The 19,287-nt window shown below is 45.6% G+C and overlaps 1 protein-coding gene and 1 long non-coding RNA gene across 6 annotated transcripts in view; one reads left to right on the top strand and one right to left on the bottom strand.

Moving 5' to 3' along the window:
- OCLN (occludin) overlaps positions 1–9,436 on the bottom strand; it is a 46,818-nt gene extending 37,382 nt beyond the window's left edge. For 2 of the 5 annotated variants that reach the window (XM_084801352.1, XM_084801356.1), the window contains exons 1-2: positions 9,297–9,436; positions 175–291 (exon numbers count right to left, since the gene is read on the bottom strand). In XM_084801352.1, coding sequence (XP_084657478.1) covers positions 175–224 — 50 coding nt within the window. In that variant the 5' untranslated portion in view covers positions 225–291; positions 9,297–9,436. Of the gene's footprint in view, positions 1–174; positions 292–8,689; positions 8,996–9,112; positions 9,226–9,296 lie in introns of those variants that run through there. The other 3 variants (XM_084801353.1, XM_084801354.1, XM_084801355.1) reach the window with 3 other exon arrangements.
- A 7-nt stretch (positions 9,437–9,443) lies between these two features.
- Positions 9,444–17,183, top strand: LOC311608735. The gene is made up of 3 exons (XR_014783106.1): positions 9,444–9,590; positions 13,663–13,796; positions 17,090–17,183. It is a non-coding gene; the product is annotated as an uncharacterized lncRNA (long non-coding RNA).
- Positions 17,184–19,287: the final 2,104 nt, after the last annotated feature.

Below are 19,287 nucleotides of genomic sequence, written 5' to 3'. Positions count from 1 at the left end.
CAAAGTGAGTCCAGGACAGCCAGGGCTACAAGGAAAAACCCTGTCTCAAAAAGCCAAAACAAAAAACCAAACAAAACAAAGAAAAGAACAAAGACGTCTGGAAAGGTGGATCGGCCACTAAAGGCTAGACTCACAACCAAAAATATAAGACAAAGGGAGTAATTATTTACTTACAATTCATCAGGTCTGTAAGGAGGTGGACTTTCAAAAGGTCTCACAGACATGGCTGAAGTCACTAGTCACCTGATCTTTATGATGAGCAAGGTTTCGAGGCTCCCAAGATAAGCCAACCTAAGGAAGAAAAGTAGGTCAATGGCATTTACTGCTGAGCTCAGAGGAGTTTGTATCGCGAAGAAATCTAGAGACTCCAGGCTCCAAGCGTCCACTCATGCCACAGTCACTCCACTATTCCATGGCCACTTTTATGTGACACACCATCAACTCCTAAAGCACAGAAAATCTAGTATTTCTCGTGGCACCAATATTGGCACCACCATCTACATGGTCCTGGCACACAGGCATCTTTAAACTTGAAATTCTGAGGTACATTAATGTCAACCTCACATCCTATTATAACACAATACTAAGAACCAAAGCTGCCAGGGGTGGTGGCGTGCCTGTAATCCCAGTACTCGGGAGGCAGAGACAGGCGGATCGATGTGAGTTCAAGGCCAGTCTGGTCTACAAAGGGAGTCTAGGACTGCCAAGGCTACACAGGAAAACCGTGTCTCAATAAAAATAAAAATAAATTTAAATTTAAATTTAACAAAAACCAACAACAACAAAAGCAAGAACAAAAAGCTGGAGAGTACAGCTCCATAGTGGACCAGCTGTCTATCATGTCCAGGGTCCTAGATTTAAGTCCCAGACCTGAAAGAATAATTTCCTGTTACCTTTGGATGCTCGTGTAAGATGAGGATGCAAAGGAGAGTGCAAACACAACACTGTCCAGCACCTGTTAGTCCTGTGGAGTTAACTAACGCACAACCTAACTTGAAAGTGCGCCCTTACCAGAAGGGATGGTAAAATGTAGGCACACATGGTATGACTATGAGCCATTTCAGGTTTTCTAACTCTCCAAACATGTCATCTTTACAAAAAAAAAAGAAAGAAAGAAAGAAAAAAAGAAAAAAGAAAGAAAGAAAGAAAAGAAAAAAAAAGAAGAAGAAGAAACACATATTACAGAGTTTTTTCCTGAGAGAAAAAGCAGAGTAATTCTGTTCCGGAATCCTCCGAACATCTGAAAGTCGATTTCACTCCATCAACACATACTTATTAAGGAGGCCCACTACAAAGGGGAGCCTGTGGAAGTGTGAGACACACACAAAACAGCAACTACTTCGGGCTGAACTGTGTGGCCGAGTGTGGCAGGGGATAAATAGGGAAGCCATGAAGAGGAAGAGCACTAGCTGGTGTCCTGGAAGGAAGGACAGGCAGACAGGCATCCAGACTGTTTATGTGCTAATATGCATGGTGCTGGAGCTCACTTGTGGACCAGAGAGGAAACCATACATGGACATGTTAACCTATTAAAAGAAGACTGTGAGCCTGAAGCAACGGAGCACACCTGTCGTCCCAGCACTCAGGAGGCAGAGGCAGGCAGATCTCGGTGAGTTTGAGGCCAGCCTGGTCTACAAAGCAAGTCCAGGACAGCCAAGGCTACACAGAGAAACCCTGTCTCCAAAAGAAGAAGAAGAAGAAGAAGAAGAAGAAGAAGAAGAAGAAGAAGAAGAAGAAGAAGAAGAAGAAGACTATGATGAAAGTACAAAGTGCTTTGAAAGCCCAGTGATAGTTTCTCATCTCACTCAGGTAAGAAACAGGAAACCAGCTCTGATTCTCAGCAGGAAAAGTACGAATGTTAAGACCAAGAACACAGGCAAAAGAGGGTATCCAGGAGCAGCAGCCTCAGAGCCCTGGAAGGTATGAAGCACAGACTGGGCAGCTAGGAGAGGAAGGGAAAGGCACTCTGGATTCCGATTCAGACTCAAACCCATCCGGCTTACCACTTTACAGAAGTGGTAGCGTACTCAAAGAAGGAGCGTACTCAAAGCAAGCAAGTCGCTGAGGTGCAACTGGACCAGTGCGTCCCATCCTTTCCACTATCGGGGGCTTGGACTGTACTAGCTTTCCTAGACTGGACAGCTGGTGCTAATATCCACAAAGCAGTGATCTGCCCTGGTCCAACGTGACCCCATGCACCCAAGAGACCTTTGGGAAAAATACTAGCCAGTGAGACCCAAAATCTATAGTTTAAGCCAGGCATTGTGATGTGAAACTTTAATCCCAGCACTTGGGGAGGCAGAGGCAGGCGGTTCTCTGCGAGTTCGAGGCCAGCCTGGTCTACAAAGTGAGTCCAGGACAGCCAAGGCTACCCAGAGAAACCCTATCTCAAAAAAAAAAAAAAAAAAAACCGAAAGCAAAACAACAATAACAAAAACAACTGAAGTTTATTCTACAAAATCCAATGCTAAAAAAGCCAAGAAAGGGCCTACCACATGACTCAGCAAATAAAGGAGCTTGCAAGCAAAGATGAGGGAGGACCTTAGTTCAGTCCCCAGGACCTACATGAAGGACAGAGAAACACCACCTGCAAACTGTCCTCCGGCCTCCACACACACCTTGTGGTGTGCACACAAGGGTGTACAAAACAGAAATGAAAGAAGGAAGGAAGGAAGGTACAAAGGAATGAAGGAAGGTCCGTGGTTTAGTCTTCAGCACTTCCTGCTCCTCAGGTAGGGTACAGGAAAGCAACAGCAAGCTCTTTCCAGGTGCCACTAGTCATTGATTAGCGAGGAAGAGAACTTTAGATTCTCTAGGTAAACTCCATGTGGATAGGAGTTTTTGCATGTTGGTCACTGATTAAAACAGCACCTGGCACACGGTAGACGTGCAAATATTTGCACAACATTTACATGAATCAGATTGGGCCACGGATACTCCCGCCTGCAAAACCTCGTGTGCTTTCACGTTGGAGGTAACAAAAAAGCTATCAGAACAATTTAACAAAGTGTGGCCTTCCAAGGGACACTTGAGAAAGGTCTACGATCTGAGCATATTAAAGCAAACTTTGTTTTTGTTCTCAAATAAAGTCTGTCCAATTGTACATTACTCCAATTGAGGCAGTAGACCAGTTTAAGTGTTTAAAATGTGATATGTAAACAACATAGCATTTCTCTTCCACTTACTAAATAGTCTATGCCAAATTGTAGAATAAAACTGCATATTACATAACACTTCCAAAAATGGAAATCCAAGTAATACCAACACAAATACCAAGCACAGGAAAGATAACATCTCCACTTTTGGGGTGGGGGGGATTGTTGTTGTCGTTGTTAGTGATTTTATTTTTCGAGACAGGGTTTTTCTGTGTAGCCCTGGCTGTTCTGAAATTCACTCTGTAAAGCAGGCTGGCCTCAGATTCAGAGATCCACCTGTCTCTGCCTCCTAAGTGCTAGGATTAAAGGCACCCACTACCACCTCCCAACAGTTTCTTTTTTCCAGGACAGGGTCTCTCTGTGTTAGCCTTGGCTGTCCTGGACTTGCTTTGTAGACCAAGCTGGCCTTGAACTCACAGCAATCCACCTGCCTCTGCCTCCCGAGTGCTGGGATTAAAGGCATGCGCCACCACCAGCTCTCCCAACAGTTTTTTAAGAATGGTTTTTTGTGCCAGGCAGTGGTGGTACACACCTTTAATGCTAGCATAGAGGCAGAGGCAGGTGGATCCCTGTGAGTTCAAAACTAGCCTGGTCTACAAGCAAGTCCAGGACAGTCAAGGCTACAAAGAGAAACCCTGTCTCGAAAAACCAAAAAAAAAAAAAGGAAGAAGAATGGTTTTTGGGGTACACTGCCAGATGTCAATGGGCTAGGAAAGAACTAGGGTACCTCCTGCTCATTATTTGTTTTATAAGACCACTTTACCAATAAGTGTACACAGCCCTGTAACTAGCACACTGTCAATTTCTTCATCTCATGTCCGTACATATATGATCAATTTAAACCAAAATGGGACTTCGAAAGGCAAAAGTCAATACTGGCTTCCTAAGCCAGACATGGTAGCGCACACTTTTAATCCCAGCACTCGGGAGGCAGAGGCAGGCAGATCGCTGTGAGTTTGAGGCCAGCCTGGTCTACAGATCGAGTCCAGGACAGCCAAGGTTACACAGAGAAACCCTGTCTCGAAAAACCAAGAAAAAACAAAAAAACGAAATCAAGTCAGATTCAGGCTTTCCTTGTCAGAAATTCAAACAGAATCCCTATTCTAAGTGTTGTTCCCAGAAGTGGAGTTTGCCTGTCATGTTTCTTCCAATAGCAGGGACTTCTAAAACATGGAAACAAGTTTAGAAAGCAGATTTTTAACAGTTCTAGCCACACCTTGGTTTCTCTTCTGAAGATGGTTACCAGGCAAGAGCACAGAGAAAGAACCCAGGGATTCTGGAATACAAACTCGAAGGATTGGGCAGATTCCCAAGACGTTAAATAACAGCATCTAATTAGCACAAAGAGCGAGCGGGTGCCTTTCTGTCCACCTGGAGTGAGGGCTCTCGTGGTGGTAACCGCAAGCAAGGCTATCCAGGTTCCCAGCTGACCAAACACTGGAAAGAATAACTAATAGCCAAGGGCTAGGAGTCCATCGAGACTGAGCAAGGTCTGTGCCAGATCAGAATGAGGTTTAAGAAGCGTGGTCGTTCCATGAGCCCCATGTCTAAGCTCACAAACCTCTTCACGTTCTCTGAGCTTCCTTGACTTACCTCTTTGTCAAAAGGAAGAATAACCCTGGCCTTGGCCGGGCCAAGCAAAGCAGAGAAAATAAGCAGAGGCCTTCATTCTCTGAAGTGGTTACCAGAAAGGTAAGGGAGGTAAGCGCTCAGGCGCTGAGGTGTATAAGTCACTTAGAAAGGTACGCTAGGAGCTTCGGGTGTAGCTCAGTGGCCTTCAGTCAGAAGGCCCTGAGTTCAATACCCAGAACTAATAAAACAAAGACAGTAAACCAGCTGCTGCTGCCCACAGGTTTTGCCACTGCCTGCTTCCCTGGAAACTGACAGACTGAGATTGGTGGAGGAAACAGGGAAAAGGCATAAACAGTGTAATTCATCAAAATCCACATGAGAATACAGGATACAGGAGATCCAAGTTGTCAGGCGTTGATTCTTAGAGGCGCATTCCCTACCCCTGCAAAAAAGTACATTTCCTTTGGTGAGAATTTTAGCAAAGGCTATATAGAGATCTTAGAGAGCGCCCAGGAACAGTGCTCATATCTAGGAATGCTGTAAAGAAGCCAACACATGGCTGGGGCTGTAGCTCAGCGGCCTTGGAAAAGAAACAAAACCTGAATAAATGTGTGCATCAAGTTCCACCCTAGGTTCAGACTAGGAAAGTGGAAGACACTTTAGGATTAAAAATAAATAAATCAATAAGTAAATAAATAACATAAAAAAACAAAACAACATGCCTTAAAAATAATTGGAAAACAGGAGACACTTGCCCTGGAGAACTAGGTGTCTTTTTCTCTCCTTTTAGACTACTCTAAAAGCCCTGAAACATTTTAAGAAATGTCTTTGCAGCCCTAGAAATGGTTAAAACCAAAACCAAAACAAAACACCCAAAACCGCAGGGTCAGATTTCATCTCAATGTTGGGAAGTTTCCCCTAGGCCCTGACTCCACCCCCTCCAAGAATAACAAATAACCATTTGAGCTCCTGCTCCTGGGCAAGGAGTTACTTAGTATTTTTAGAGTTTGTACTTCAAGGTCCCTAAGTCTGTGACAAAGCTTTACTGCCAGGAGCTAAAGAGCAAAGCACTCTAAGGGAAAGGATGGCCTCTAGGACATGGCCTAAGGGGCTCACTGGTCACTTTCCTCAGCAAAGCATAAACAGTAGCAGGCAGCCAACTGATCCTTACAGAATGTGTTACACAGAGAATCAGCATTTCCAGCACTCGGGAGGCAGAGGCAGGAGGATCTCTGTAAGTTCAAAACCAGCCTGGTCTACAAAGCGAGTCAAGGACAGCCAAGGCTACACAAAGAAACCCTGTCTTGAAAAACCAACACACACACACACACACACACACACACACACACACACACACACCATTAGCAGGTGGATCTCTGAGTTGGAGACCAGTCTAGGATACACAGCAACTCCAAGATTGCCAGAGCTACATAACAGAGAGATCTTGTCTCAAAACCAAACAAGAACAACAACAAAATCTAAAGTACATATATTAAGAATCTCTCTCTCTAGTGGCTGCAGGGATGGCTCCAAGGTTAAAATCACTTGTTGCTCTTGCAGAAGATAGGGGTTCAATTCCCAGCACCCACATAGTGGCTGACCACTCTCAGTAACTCTGGTTTCAGTGATCCAACAGGCACACGTGTGCGTGCACATATGTGCATGCAGGCAAAACATTCATACACATAAAGTAAAATGAACAGATACTTTAAAACAAAACAAAACAAAGCTCTCCTTAGACTGAAGAAACCCAAGCAGGATCTTTTTTTTTCCCCCTCCCCTGCCTGGGATTGAACCCAGGACATCATACATGCTAATCAAGAACTCTACCACTGAGCTACATCCCAGTTCCCGAAGGATCTATTTGTTCATATTAACTAATTCACATTCATGTCTCCTGGCATGTGTGGTCGGATGACAACTTTTGGTATTCTGTTCCCTTCATATGAGGCTCATGGACCAAAACTAAGTCGTCAGGCTTGGTGGCAAGTGCTTTTACCCGCTAAGCCATCTTTTGCCTTTTTGAGACAGGATCTCCTTATGTAGCTCCAGCCGTTCTGGAACTCACTCTGTAGACCAGGCTGACCTCCAACTCCCAGAGATCAATCTTCCCCTACCTCCCAAACTCTGGACCACTATGCTCTGCCCCCAATGAAGATCTTGACCTTGCCAGTCAAAGCCCCAAGTTCAGTTCAGAGCTCAAATGTCATCTCAAAGATACTCTATGGACCACTCAGTAATTTTCCTCCACCCCAGGTGGAACATCAGAGCTCCACAAACACTCATGTACGTCTTGACCATCAATCACCTTGTTTGGTAGCTCCTTAGCACAAAGAGATGGCCCATCAACACTTGGCTAATAAACCTAGTGCTCCACAGCACTGAGCTGGGATTTCAGTCCAGAGGTGAATGTCTTGAACTACACAAATTAGCAGGAAATGTATCAAGTTGAGGTCTGCCAAAAGTCCTCGCTTGCTACATTCTGAGACAAAGGAAGAAGAAGACAACAGTATAGTGTCTGGAAGGCAGGATAAAAGATCCCATCCCAAACTACAAGCCACAAGTACTTCAGGAAAAACAAACAAACAAACAAACAAAAAACTGTAGGTGCTCCAAACAATACCCAAGAAAAAATAAAAACTAAAACATAAGTTTGCTTGGGGGTTAGGAATACATAGCTTAGCTATAAGGTAGCAGAGCCCTAAAATGTATTCCTCAGTGTGTCAAATTGCTTAACGTGCAAATGACACACAGTTTAAATCTCCATTCTAAAGCGGTAATGGTACAGATGGGCTGGTTTGAAAAGTGCTTCGGCTGGCTATAGTAGGTATTTTTTCTGAAAGTCTCTAGTCCTCATGGGTTGGCTTATGTTTTCTGTATCCTGCCTGATACAAAAATTTAAAGCGGTTTTGGTTTCGTGTTTGTTTCTTTGTTGTTTATAATGCACCCTGAAAATCCGACCTTCGGCTACCAGGGAAGCATAAACACCCTAACCTTTAAGATAGAGTTCTAGTAGGATTTACCTTCAACAAAGAACCTCATACAAGGCGGCGCTGTTCCTTACTTCCTAAGTTGCCTGGAAGCTGCCGGAATGTAGAGAGTCGCCCCCCCCCCACACACACACACACTTTAAATCTAGCTTGCTAACCTCGACATCCCATTGCTAACAAAGAAAGCATTAACAGCTAGATGAATCCAAAGAAAAGAGAAAGACACTACCAGTGGAAATACAAGATTCATACGTACGGTGCAAAGGAACAACTGTTACACTTGGGGATACGTAGCTGAACAACCATAGAAAGTGCCTTACTGGGAAACATTTCTCTTTTCCCGGGATTCCAGTAACACACCTGTTGTGCGTGCGCAAGAGCCAGACACTACTAACCTGCCTGGAAAGCTGCCTCCTCCCCGCCCCAGGTAATTCCCCTAGTGGCAATTTGCCCGGTGAGTCCCGGGCAGGCTGGAAGATACAACCACTCCTACTGGGCTGCAGTCACTCCACCTGGGACTAAAGGGGCTCAGAGTTGTTCTAGCGCCAAGATGCAGAGGCCATTTTGGTCCCCACCCACTTGTCCCCGCATACTTCCTCCGATGCAGGGCACTTTCCGCTGGACTCGCGGGGCCAGCTTTGCCTGGGAGGTCTTCAAAGTGGACAGCCTAGGCACGCTGTGGGTCCCCGCGACCGTGCGTCCCACAGCAGTTCCGCGTTCGGGAGCACCCCAGCCAGCTCAGGGCAGCCTACCAGGTTCTGCCCGGGGGCAGGTCCTCAGCCCGTGGTCACGGATGAGAATTCACAGGGAAAGCAGGTTCCCTCGAAATCCAGCTTCATTCGAAAAGATAGCTGAAATAAACAAGGGCGCACCTACCGCCCGCCACTGTTCCAAACAGCCAAGTGATACAACGCCAAGGCTCTGGGGACACTACAGGAGACCCCGGCCTTCCCCTCCCCTCGGATGAATTACCAACGGGATGGAAACCACGCGGGCCACAGGGATCTATGTCGTCCAGCGTCGCCCTGACTCAGCCCTAACTGGAGACACACACACCCCGCGCCCCGCGAGAAACCCACAGATCTCCAGCGCCCCAGCTGAGCGCTGGATCTGCCGACAAGGCTCCTGAGTCTGTAACAACAGAAAGTTGCTCAGGCGTTTCAGGAGGACAAGGTTTCGCCCGTGGCTCCTCGAGAGAGAGCACTCCAAAGCCTCCGGCACGGCGCTCAGGCACCCGCGCTTCTCCGGTTTCTGCGAGCCTCAAGTCCAGGGCGAAACTGCCACCGAAACTAGCTCCGCGCGCCCTCGCCGCTCCCGGTCTCCTAGCCGCAGAGGGACGCCCTCGGGGACTGCCCCCACCCCCCGCCCCCAGCGCTGCACCTGCCTCGCACTGACCTGGGCCACAGGAACCCCGAGAGCTCACCTGGCGGGTGCACCTGCTGCCACCCGCACTGCCAGCCGCCAGCTTCAACTGAGCCGGGAGCGCTGTCCTCCGCCTCCCGCCCCCCCATCCCCTGCCCCCGGGCATGCGCACCAACTTCAGGCCGAACCCTACCGGGGCTGCGAGCTATGAACCCACCTGCTGCGCCCCTAGCCTGTTGCTCTGTGTGACGGACCTCTCTCCCTCAACTCCACCGCCACTGCCTGAGGAAAAGAGGGAGCGGGAGGTGGGCACTAGCGACAAGGTGTGGCGTTGCGGGCCTCCTCCCTCCGTGACCCATTCACCTGAAACTCGGATGGGAGGGGGAGGGAGCGGCGAAGGAGGAGGCGGGATGACCCGGCCAGGCTCACCACCCGGAGCAAGTTAAAGGAACCGCGCCGACTTTGCCTGGAGCTGACAGAGGCGTGCGGAGAAGAGGGTCTTGGGATCAAGGTGGTAAGCGGGATCAAGTGATCCCAGACCACCTTGGGGGTGCTTGGAGATCTGCCCGTTTCAGGGCCCCTGCGGCGTGTTGGTTCCAGGAGAGGTGGAGTGAGGTCTGGAGGGTGCTGGTTTGCTACTCCAATAGAGGGTCCAAGGGTCCCTGGAGAGCTGATAAAAAAAAAAAAAAGTCTGAGTCCTCTCACTCCAGTATCCTGCTGCCAGGTTTTATTAAATGTTTTGTTGGAAAGCAGTACCCCGATGCTTGTTCCAACGAAAGACTGGAAATTTTTTCAGAAGTCTTAGTTAGTGGCACCTTCCGAATCCGTGGATTCGGGAAAAGGCCATTCCTCTGGACTGGTTAAAATGAAGAGGCATTACCGTAAAATACACAGGTCATGTCACGCAGAATCACCAGGCCAAAGGGTCCTTGCCCACACACGCACTAAACGTAGCTCCGGTGTGATTGAGTCTACTCTAAAGGGATTTAAAACCGTTTCAATATTCTTTTCTGGCTCAAAACAAAAACTGCTCTGGTTGCTAGGGGCTATTTTTTTTTTTTAACTCATACACTGCCTGGTGACGTGTGCCCGTGTGTTCGTTGTATTTATAATCAGCTGTGCTCTACGATATAGAGAGTTTAGTTCTTGTTAGCTAACTATCTGAATCAAAGATGTGACTAAATTTGGTTAAGCCCTGCTTCCTTTGGTGTTCCAATCCTGAAAGTCTGCGTTGCTAATAAAGTTCTGTCCTATCCCATACTCTTTTCTGCCTCTGATTAAATAGCCAGAGGTGGGGCTCTCTTCTGCATTAGGATCTTAAAGCACAATTCAGTACTTCAGGAAGTAAAAATTTAAGTGATGATAGCCTTAATAGACTGTTAATCTAATTAGTGATTTTTCCTGAGGTCATAGCTATAATTATTTCGATGTGACTATAGTTTTTGAATGGTGCGGATTAAATAATATTAGCCATACTGAAGCCAGGTTAATCCTCTTAATGCTAGCTGTCAGATTGCTAAAATTTCCAAACATTCCAACTCAGATTATAATTAAACAAGGGGACATTTCCTAATGCTGTATCATTTGTAAATACCTATCTATTATCTTGTAATGTGTTTTGCCCTGTTCTGAAGAGACCTCATAAGAAGTGTTTTGTTGTTGTTGTTGTTGTTTTACTATTTAAAAATAATTAAATAAATATCTGTTGGCTGGGTAGTGCGTCTCATCCCCAGAGCATCCACCTTGCCATGCTTGAAGCCCAAAGGTTCCATCTTAGTTCATAAACCAAAAATTTATCCTTGCAAAGTGTACTCTCTGGGGATGGAGAGATGGCTCAGCCGTTGAAAGCAGCAGCTGCTCTTCTACAGGAACCTTGTTCACTTTCCAGCACCAAACAGTGGCTCATAAACAGCTGGAACTCCAGTTCTGGGGGGTATGATACCCTCTTCTGGCCAGTAGGCACACAAGTGCTGTTTAGACATACATGCAGGCAACTTATCCATATGCTTAATTTTTTCTATTAAAATATTTTCATTAATTAATTTATTTGTATGTACATTTGGTGTTTGGCCTACATGTATGTCTGTGCGATGGCGTCGGATCTATTGGAACCTGAGTTACAGACCGTTGCAAGCTGCCATGTGGGTGCTGGGAGTTGAACTAGGGTCCTCTGGAAGAGCAGCCAGTGCTCTTAACCACTGGGCCATCTTAAAATATTTTTTAAATATTTATTTATTTATCTATCTAAGTACTCTATTGCATGTATGCCTGCATGACAGAAGAGAGCATCAGATTCCCTTACAGATGGTTGTGAGCCACCATATGTTTGCTGGGAATTGAACTCAAGACCTTTGGATTAGCAGCCAATGGTCTTAACCTCTGAGCTATCTCTCCAGCCCCAATTAAAATATTTTTAAGTAAAGTATGCATTTAATATTTTTAGAAGTCACAAGGTTGTATAACCGTTGCCACTGGGTTGTAATTCCAGAACATTTTCATCATTTCAAAAAGAAACCCAATATATATTAGTAGTCATTTTCTATTTTTAACCCCTGACAGTATTGTTTTTCTTCTTTCTTTCTTTTCTTTTTGTTTGTTTGTTTTTGTTTGGACAGGGTTTCTCTGTAACAGCCCTGGCTGTCCTGGAACTCACTCTGTTGACCAGTTTGGCTTCCAATTCACAGAGTTCCACCTGCCTCTGCCTCCCAAATGCTAGGATTAAAGGTGTGTACCACGACCGAACTATTAATGGATTTTCTATCTCTGTTGACTTGCCTATTGTGAGTACTTTATATGAATGTGTAATACAATCCATGACCCCAAGTGTCTGGCTTTTACTTAGCAACACTCATCCGTGTTGGTCCATGTGTTAGTACCTTAATCTTTTTTATGACTAATATTTCATTGCATGGCTATATGACATGTTAATTATCCTTTTATCAGTTGTTGGAAATTGACGTTGCTTCTCCTTTTAGAATATCATAAAGAACACTATTGGCTGGGTGTGGTGGCTGGATGTGAGTTTTAGGCCAACCTGGTCCAGGATAGGCAAGGCTCTGTTGCACAGAGAAACCCTGTCTCCAAAAACAAAAACAAAAACAAAAGAATACTGTTTATGAAAATTCATGCATAATTTTCAGTATGAATATACACTTCAAAACTCTTGAGTAAGCTCTCAAGTAAAAATGTCATTTCACGATGATGATAATATGCATATAATATTATTTTTCTTATTTCCACCCTAAATTGAAACAAAAATTGTGCCTTGCTTTTGAGGGAAGATTAGTCCTTGTCATTTATTTACAATCCTCCTTCCTCCTGCCTCCTCCTCCCAAGGCTGCTTGCATTAGAGCTGCACCGCACCCTCCTGTTTGCTTGTCCACATCGCTCATTTAAGAAGACTGCTTCTTCCTCTTCCTCTTCCTCCTCCTTCTCCCAGTTCTCCCACCTGTCTGTCATCCAGGGATGGAGACTGAACCAAGAGTCTTCCTTGTACATGCTTGAGTACAGGCTCCACCACTGAACCAGCTCTCCAGCCAAGAACCTATTTTCTCCGCGCTTCCTCTGTTCATAGAGGGGACAAAACCCCTATTTTAATGAAACTTGCCTTCTAGTTGCTATTTATTGTCAAAGTTTAAGAAGGTAAGTTGAAGGGGCTGGCAAGATGGCTTAGAGGTTAAGAGCACACTGGCTGCTCTTCCAAAGGTCCTAAGTTCAATTCCCAGCCACCACATAGTGGCTCACAACCATCTATAATGAGATCTGGTGCCCTCTCCTGGCATGCAGGCAGGACACTGTATACATAATAAATAAATAACTTTAAAAAAAAAAAAGGGAAGAAAGTAAGTTGAGCTGTATGAAATTGGCAGTAGTTGATCATTTTGATCGGCAAAAATATCAACTTCCTATGTTTTCTGTTAAGAGGGTGTGTGCTTCAGATTAATTTTCCAGTGTTATAATATGGAAAGATCTAACCTGTGTATTTTCACTGCTGCCTGTATAGTGCTTACTAGGTAATGATCGAAAGTGTCTAGAAAAGCCAGGCATGGTGGTGCATGCCTTTAATCCCAGCACTTGGGAGGCAGAAGCAGGCAGATCTCTGTGAGTTCAAAGCCAGCCTGGTCTACAGAACCACACAAGCCATGACATGAGTGCAGGCACACGCATGTAGGCAAAATAAATAGAGTTTGTGGAAAGTAAAAGCAATCTAGGGATCTCTCTCAGTGATAGAATGGTTACTAGTACTTATAAGGCCCTCTAGCCTCAGCATTGCATGAAAAATAAAAATTAAGTAAAATTAGTGCCTTACTACAATTTGGGAAAGCATGTCCCCCAAAACATTCATAAGCTGTTATGGAATATCGAACGTCTAATCGATTTTCCAAAACCCAGGATGCCTGCTCAGCACTGTCTACCACTTGCCTAGACACCTGCTGTCATGAAACTGGCACTGGCACATTCTTCTTTGAGGCTTAAATCACTAGTACCAGGGTTTAGAGGGGAAAAAGAAGGAGAGATTAAACCATTTCCCCCTCCACCGTGCCAATCTAGTGAGTGAACCCAATATCTGGTATTTGCTTAAGGGCCCCTCACTTTGGGGAGTGGCTGCCGGCCCCCCGGCCTGAAAGAAGGGAGGGAGGCACCCCGTCTGCACAAGGCAATTTCCTTGGACACACTTATGGAAGAATTTGTGGGGCAGCTTCTCAGAGGACTCTAGGTGAGTAAGCCACGAGCTGCTCGCCGCTGTTTGTGTATGAAGCAAGATTCTCCTGGGAGGGATCCTGGTGAAACAAAGAGCCATGAGTGGATGCGTGTCAGCACCTGAGCCTCAGCCGCAGAGAAGAGTAATTAATAACAGCTGCACAGTGACGCAGTCACTGGGCACTGGGCCTCCTGCAACGTGAGCTTTGTAGTTTGGCCTTCCCAAAACGTACGGACTGCTATTGTTTTCCTCATTTTAGACATCAGAAGGCTAAAGCTCAGGATGGTTTGGTCATTTCGAGCTATCTGCTAAGCCACGACTCAGTCACCTGATGCCTGAGCTAATTAATGTTCTTAGCAGTCGCTAGAACTACTTATTATCCCTAGGCATTCTTCCATGGTTGATAAGTATTCTGTTTCTTCTCTTGGGTGTAGGCTTTTTCCCCCTACATGGCTGTTTACCATATAATAGTTTCTTAAACGATATGCTTCATACATTCCTATGTAGGAATTTTATATTTTGCAAGATCTTTTTTTTTTTTTTTTCACTTCCCCCAAACAGCTCCCATGCGGGCAGTGGGAATTAAACTCAGGTCTTCTGTAAGACCAGGTTAGCCCAGGCCAGCCTAAGCTTACTGTCCTCCTGCCTCTGCCTGCCTGTGCCGGGATTTCAGGCATGTGTCACCATGCCTGGCTGATAAGAAGGACTTAGAGACCTTGTTAGAAGATGAAGATGCTTGGTGCCCTATGTACAAATGTGTTGGGAATAACTTCCTAAGATCTGAGAATGAAGTAAATGTGTTTGGTATAGGATGAGATATATATGAATAAGGCAAAAAGGAGACTCTGATTGACTTTTTTCTTAATTTTTTTTCTTCTCCTTCTCCTCCTTTTTCTCCTCCTTCTTCTTTTGGTTTTTCAAGACAGGGTTTCTCTGTGTCTCCCTGGCTGTCCTGGATTCACTTTGTAGACCAGGCTGGCCTCGAACTCACATCAATCCGCCTGCCTCTGCCTCCCAAGTGCTGGGATTAAAGGCCTGTGCCGCCACCACCTGGCTTTTCAGCAGGTGCTCTTAACCACTGGCTGGCTGTCTCTTCAGTTCTTCCTGAGACTTTTAGTTCAAAAGAGAAAAGAATATAAAATAAACGTTAATCAAATGCTGCAAATATTTTGTTCTCATATCTAACTTTAACTTCATAGGGTTGATGGCTTTCTATGTCTCCAAACTTTAAAATGTAATAGTAATAAAAAACTTAAAACAAGGCATATACACATGAAAATGTCATATACACCATACATATATACTGTTTAAATTTGTCAATTAAAAATGTGTTTAAGAGCCGGGTGTGGTAATACCCGCCTTTAATACCAGCACTCGGGAGGCAGAGGCAGGTGGATCGCTGTGAGTTCGAGGCCAACCTAGTCTACATAGTGAGTCCAGGACAGTCAAGGCTACACAGAGAGACCCTGACTCAAAAAACAAAAAAAATGCATTCCAGTTAGGCATGGTGGTGCACGCCTTTAATCCCAACACTTGGGAGGAAGAGGCAGGGGGATCACTGTGAGTTTGAGGCCAGCCTGTTCTACAAAGTGAGTCCAGGACAGCCAGGGCGACACAGAGAAACCCTATCTTGAAAAAACAAAAACAAACAAACAAATACCTTATAATTTATTATTTTTTAAAAGTTCTAGCTTTATCCAGGTGGTGGTGGTGCACACCTTTAAACCCAGCACTCAGGAGGCAGAGACAAGTATATCTCTGTGAGTTCGAGGCCAGCCTGGTCTACAAAGAGAGTCCAGGACAGTCAAGGCTTCACAGAGAAACTCTGTCTCAAAAGAAACAAAGCAAAAACAAAGGGGAAAAAAATAGAAGGAGGTTAAAGTGGAGAGAGAAGTTTCTCACTCTGGAATCCAGTTACAGCTTTTGCTGGCAGCAACAGAGTTAACACCTGCCTAAGGCCTTTCCCCTTCCTGGCAATGAACCTTCAGTTTTTTAGTAATCTCACCAGAAACCTTATTTGCAGGGAAAAGACTGAACTCCTTATGCAATAGCAGCGGCATCTGGTTTTACCTTATCAAATCATAATTCCACCCAAGGAATCTTTTTTTTTTTTTTTATTGGTTTTTCGAGACAGGGTTTCTCTGTGTAGCCTTGGCCATACTGGACTCACTTTGTAGACGAGGCTGGCCTCGAACTCACAGCGATCCGCCTGCCTCTGCCTCCCGAGTGCTGGGATTAAAGCCCGGCTCACCCAAGGAATCTTAGGAGTCACTTCAAGTATCTCTTTGTCAGAAGAGAGAAGGGAGGGGGGAACTCTTCAGCAACCAGAGGAATGAGCAAGGGCAGTGGTGGTTCACTCCTGTAAATCCGATCACTCTCGGAGGCAGAGGCAGGTGGATCTCTGTGACTTCCAGGCCAGCCTGGTCTACAGAGTGAATCCAGAACAGCCAGGGCTACATAGAGAAACCCTTGTCTCGAATAAACAAAACAAAGGGGGGGGGGAGTGCATATGACTAATGCTAAGACAATTGCTTACTATTTCTTAGAAAAGCCTGCACCCACACCTGCGCTTGGATATGGCTGACGTTCCCCTACTCTCAGTGTGTCTTTGAGTGCCTCTCTTTCTCTTAACCCTCATGTTTAAGCCTATATTAAAATATGCTTAATAGGGGCTGGTGAGATGGCTCAGCAGTTAAGAGCTCTGATCGCTCTGTCAGTGGACTCAGGTTCAGTTCCCAGCACCCACATGGCAGCTCACAACTGTCTGTAACTCCAGTTCCAGAGGACCTGACACCCACACACTGAACAATTTGTACAGGGAAAACACCAATGCATGTGAAATAAGTGATGTGTGTGTGTGTGTGTGTGTGTGTGTGTGTGTGTGTGTGTGTGTGTGTGTGTGCTTCTCAACCTGGCAATCCTGAAATTCTTTTCAGTGTTGAAGCCAAGAATCCTAGTTTTCCCTGAGTCAAGACCCTTAAATTAAAGCTTATGATTTGAGTTGTATGGAGCTTTGAAAGTACAGGTAAGACGGTTCCCCCCTTTTTTTGGGGGGGGGATTTTTTTTTTTTTTTGGTTTTTTGGTTTGTTTTGTTTTTTGTTTTTGAGACAGGCTTTCTCTGTGTAACAGCCCTGGCTGTCCTACACTCTATTTGTAGACCAGGCTGGCCTTGAACTCACAGAGACCCACCTGCCTCTGCTTCTCCAGTCCTGGGATCAAAGCCATGCGCCACCACGCCCGGCTACATTTTCCCATTTTTTAAATAGTATTTTAGATAACGCATGCATTTTATCTCTAAACTTTGTAGCTTCTGCATAGAAAGAATTGAACTTGAGAAAAAGCAGCTGAGGTGATCTGAAACCAGATGATAGCAACAGAGGTGACTCCTGCATCTTCCTACATGAAAGTGGTGCGCACGCCTGTAATCCCAGCACACTGGGGAGGCAGAGGCAAGCGGATCGCTGTGAGTTCGAGGCCAGCCTGGTCTACAAAGAGAGTCTAGGACAGCCAAGGCTAACACAGAGAGACCTTGTCTAGAAAAACCAAAAAAGAAAGAAAGAAAGAAAGAAAGAAAGTCCACCCTGGGGGCTGGCCTCGGGTGGGAGAAGCCCAGAAACAGGACTCAGCAAAGAAGGCCAGGGAAGCAAGATGTAGGAATCCCTGCTCCAATCACGGGCTTCTCTCAGTTCTGAAAACTAGAGGAAGAAAAGAAATGTTTTAGGGGGCTGGAGAGATGCCTCAGAGGTTAGGAGCACTGACTGCTCATCCAGAGGTCCTGAGTTCAATTCCCAGCAACCACATGGTGGCTCATATGGACGGAACATGTGCAAAGCCATGAACTCCATCCCCCTGCAGCGGACACAAGCAGGAGGTTCAAACCGAAGCCTGTGATCCCAGCACTCAGGGAGGCAGAGACGGCAGGGTCCCTGTGAGTTTGAGGGCAGCTACACTGAGAAACCCTGTCTCAAAAACAAAAACAAAAACAAAAACAAAAAAACAAAAAAAAAAAAACCAAAAGGAAAAAGAAAAAGAAGGAACATAGTATGGTGGTATCTTTACCAGTGTTTACCAATTGTTTATAGTAAAATGCAGCTGGGCCACATTTACTTTCTCACACGTACATATATCTGAGATTTATACATAGAACTTTTTTTTGTTTTGTTTTGTTTTTTTGTTTTGTTTTTTGAAACAGGATCTCTCTGTGTAGCCTTGGCTGTCCTGGACTCACTTTGTAGAACGGGTTGGCCTCGAACTCACAGAGATCCACCTGGCTCTAGAACACTTTTCTTTTCTTTTCTTTTCTTTTTTTTTTTTTGGTTTTTTCGAGACAGAGTTTCTTTGTGTAGCCTTGGCTGTCCTGGACTTGCTTTGTAGACGAACTCACAGTGATCCACCTGCCTCCGCCTCCCAAGTGCTGGGATTAAAGGCGTGCGCCACCACGCCCGGCTTAGAACACTTTTTTATGCCTGATTTTTTTTTTATTCTAACACATATAATTGACCCTTTTTAAGCTCTTCTCCCCCCTCCCCAGTGCATGCGTGTGTGTGTGTGTGCGCGCGCGCGCGCGCTTTTCACCACTTTCTGATATCTTCTATTTGGCTTTAATGAACTAACCAATCCTTCCCCTACATAAGTTATATGTTACTTATTTACTCACTGTTGCTGTGATAAAAACACTAACCAGAACCAAATCGATAAGGAAGGGATTTGTTTGGCTTACAGTTTACAGTCCATTAGGGAAGCCAAGGCAGGAACTCAACCGGAGACCATGGGCGGGTACTGCCTACCGGTTTGCTTCCCTACACAGCTTTCTCAGCCTGCTTTCTTATACCACCCAGGACTACAGGCCCAGAGCTGGCAGTCCCCACAGTAGGCTATGCCCTTCTACATCAACCATTAATCAGAAAATGAGCCGCAGAGATGCCCGCAGGCCAGTCTGATCTGACGGAGGCAGCTCCTGAGCTGAGGGCTCTTCTTCCCAAAGCACTCTCTCTAGTTGGCGTCAAACCGATGAAAGACAAATAGCGCGCTTACTAAGGAGGGTAAGTGACATAGGGGGAAAAAATCAAAGCAGCCGTTTCTCTTAAGTAGGCTTACAAAATGAGGCGTGATGAGGATGATGACATTTCTGGGTGAGAGATGGAGGTAAGGACCTGAGGGCATTTTCCTTTCTCAGTCTTGGTGGACCTGCTTAGCTGCTGTATATAAGCCCCTCTCTAGGACTTGTCTTTTGCTCACACAAATTCCTCTCCCTAGAGTGTTCTTTCTCCTTTGAGTTTGGAGGTCAATATTCTAAAATAGTGCTTCAGGACTAAGCTGAGGTACTGACTCCTACGTTGTTGTTGTTGTTGTTGTTGCGCTGCTGCTGCTGCTGCTGCTGCTGCTGCTGCTGCTGCTTTGGTCTTTCCAGACAGGATTTCTCTGTGTAACCTTGTCTGTCCTGGGCTCACTTTGTAGATCAGGCTGGCCTCGAACTCACAGAGATCCGTCTGCCTCTGCCTCCCC

The sequence above is a fragment of the Acomys minous genome (assembly GCF_964271855.1).
Source record: "Acomys minous genome assembly, chromosome: 11".
In the NCBI taxonomy this organism is placed as follows: domain Eukaryota; kingdom Metazoa; phylum Chordata; class Mammalia; order Rodentia; family Muridae; genus Acomys; species Acomys minous.
This window is presented reverse-complemented; position numbering and strand designations above follow the sequence as displayed.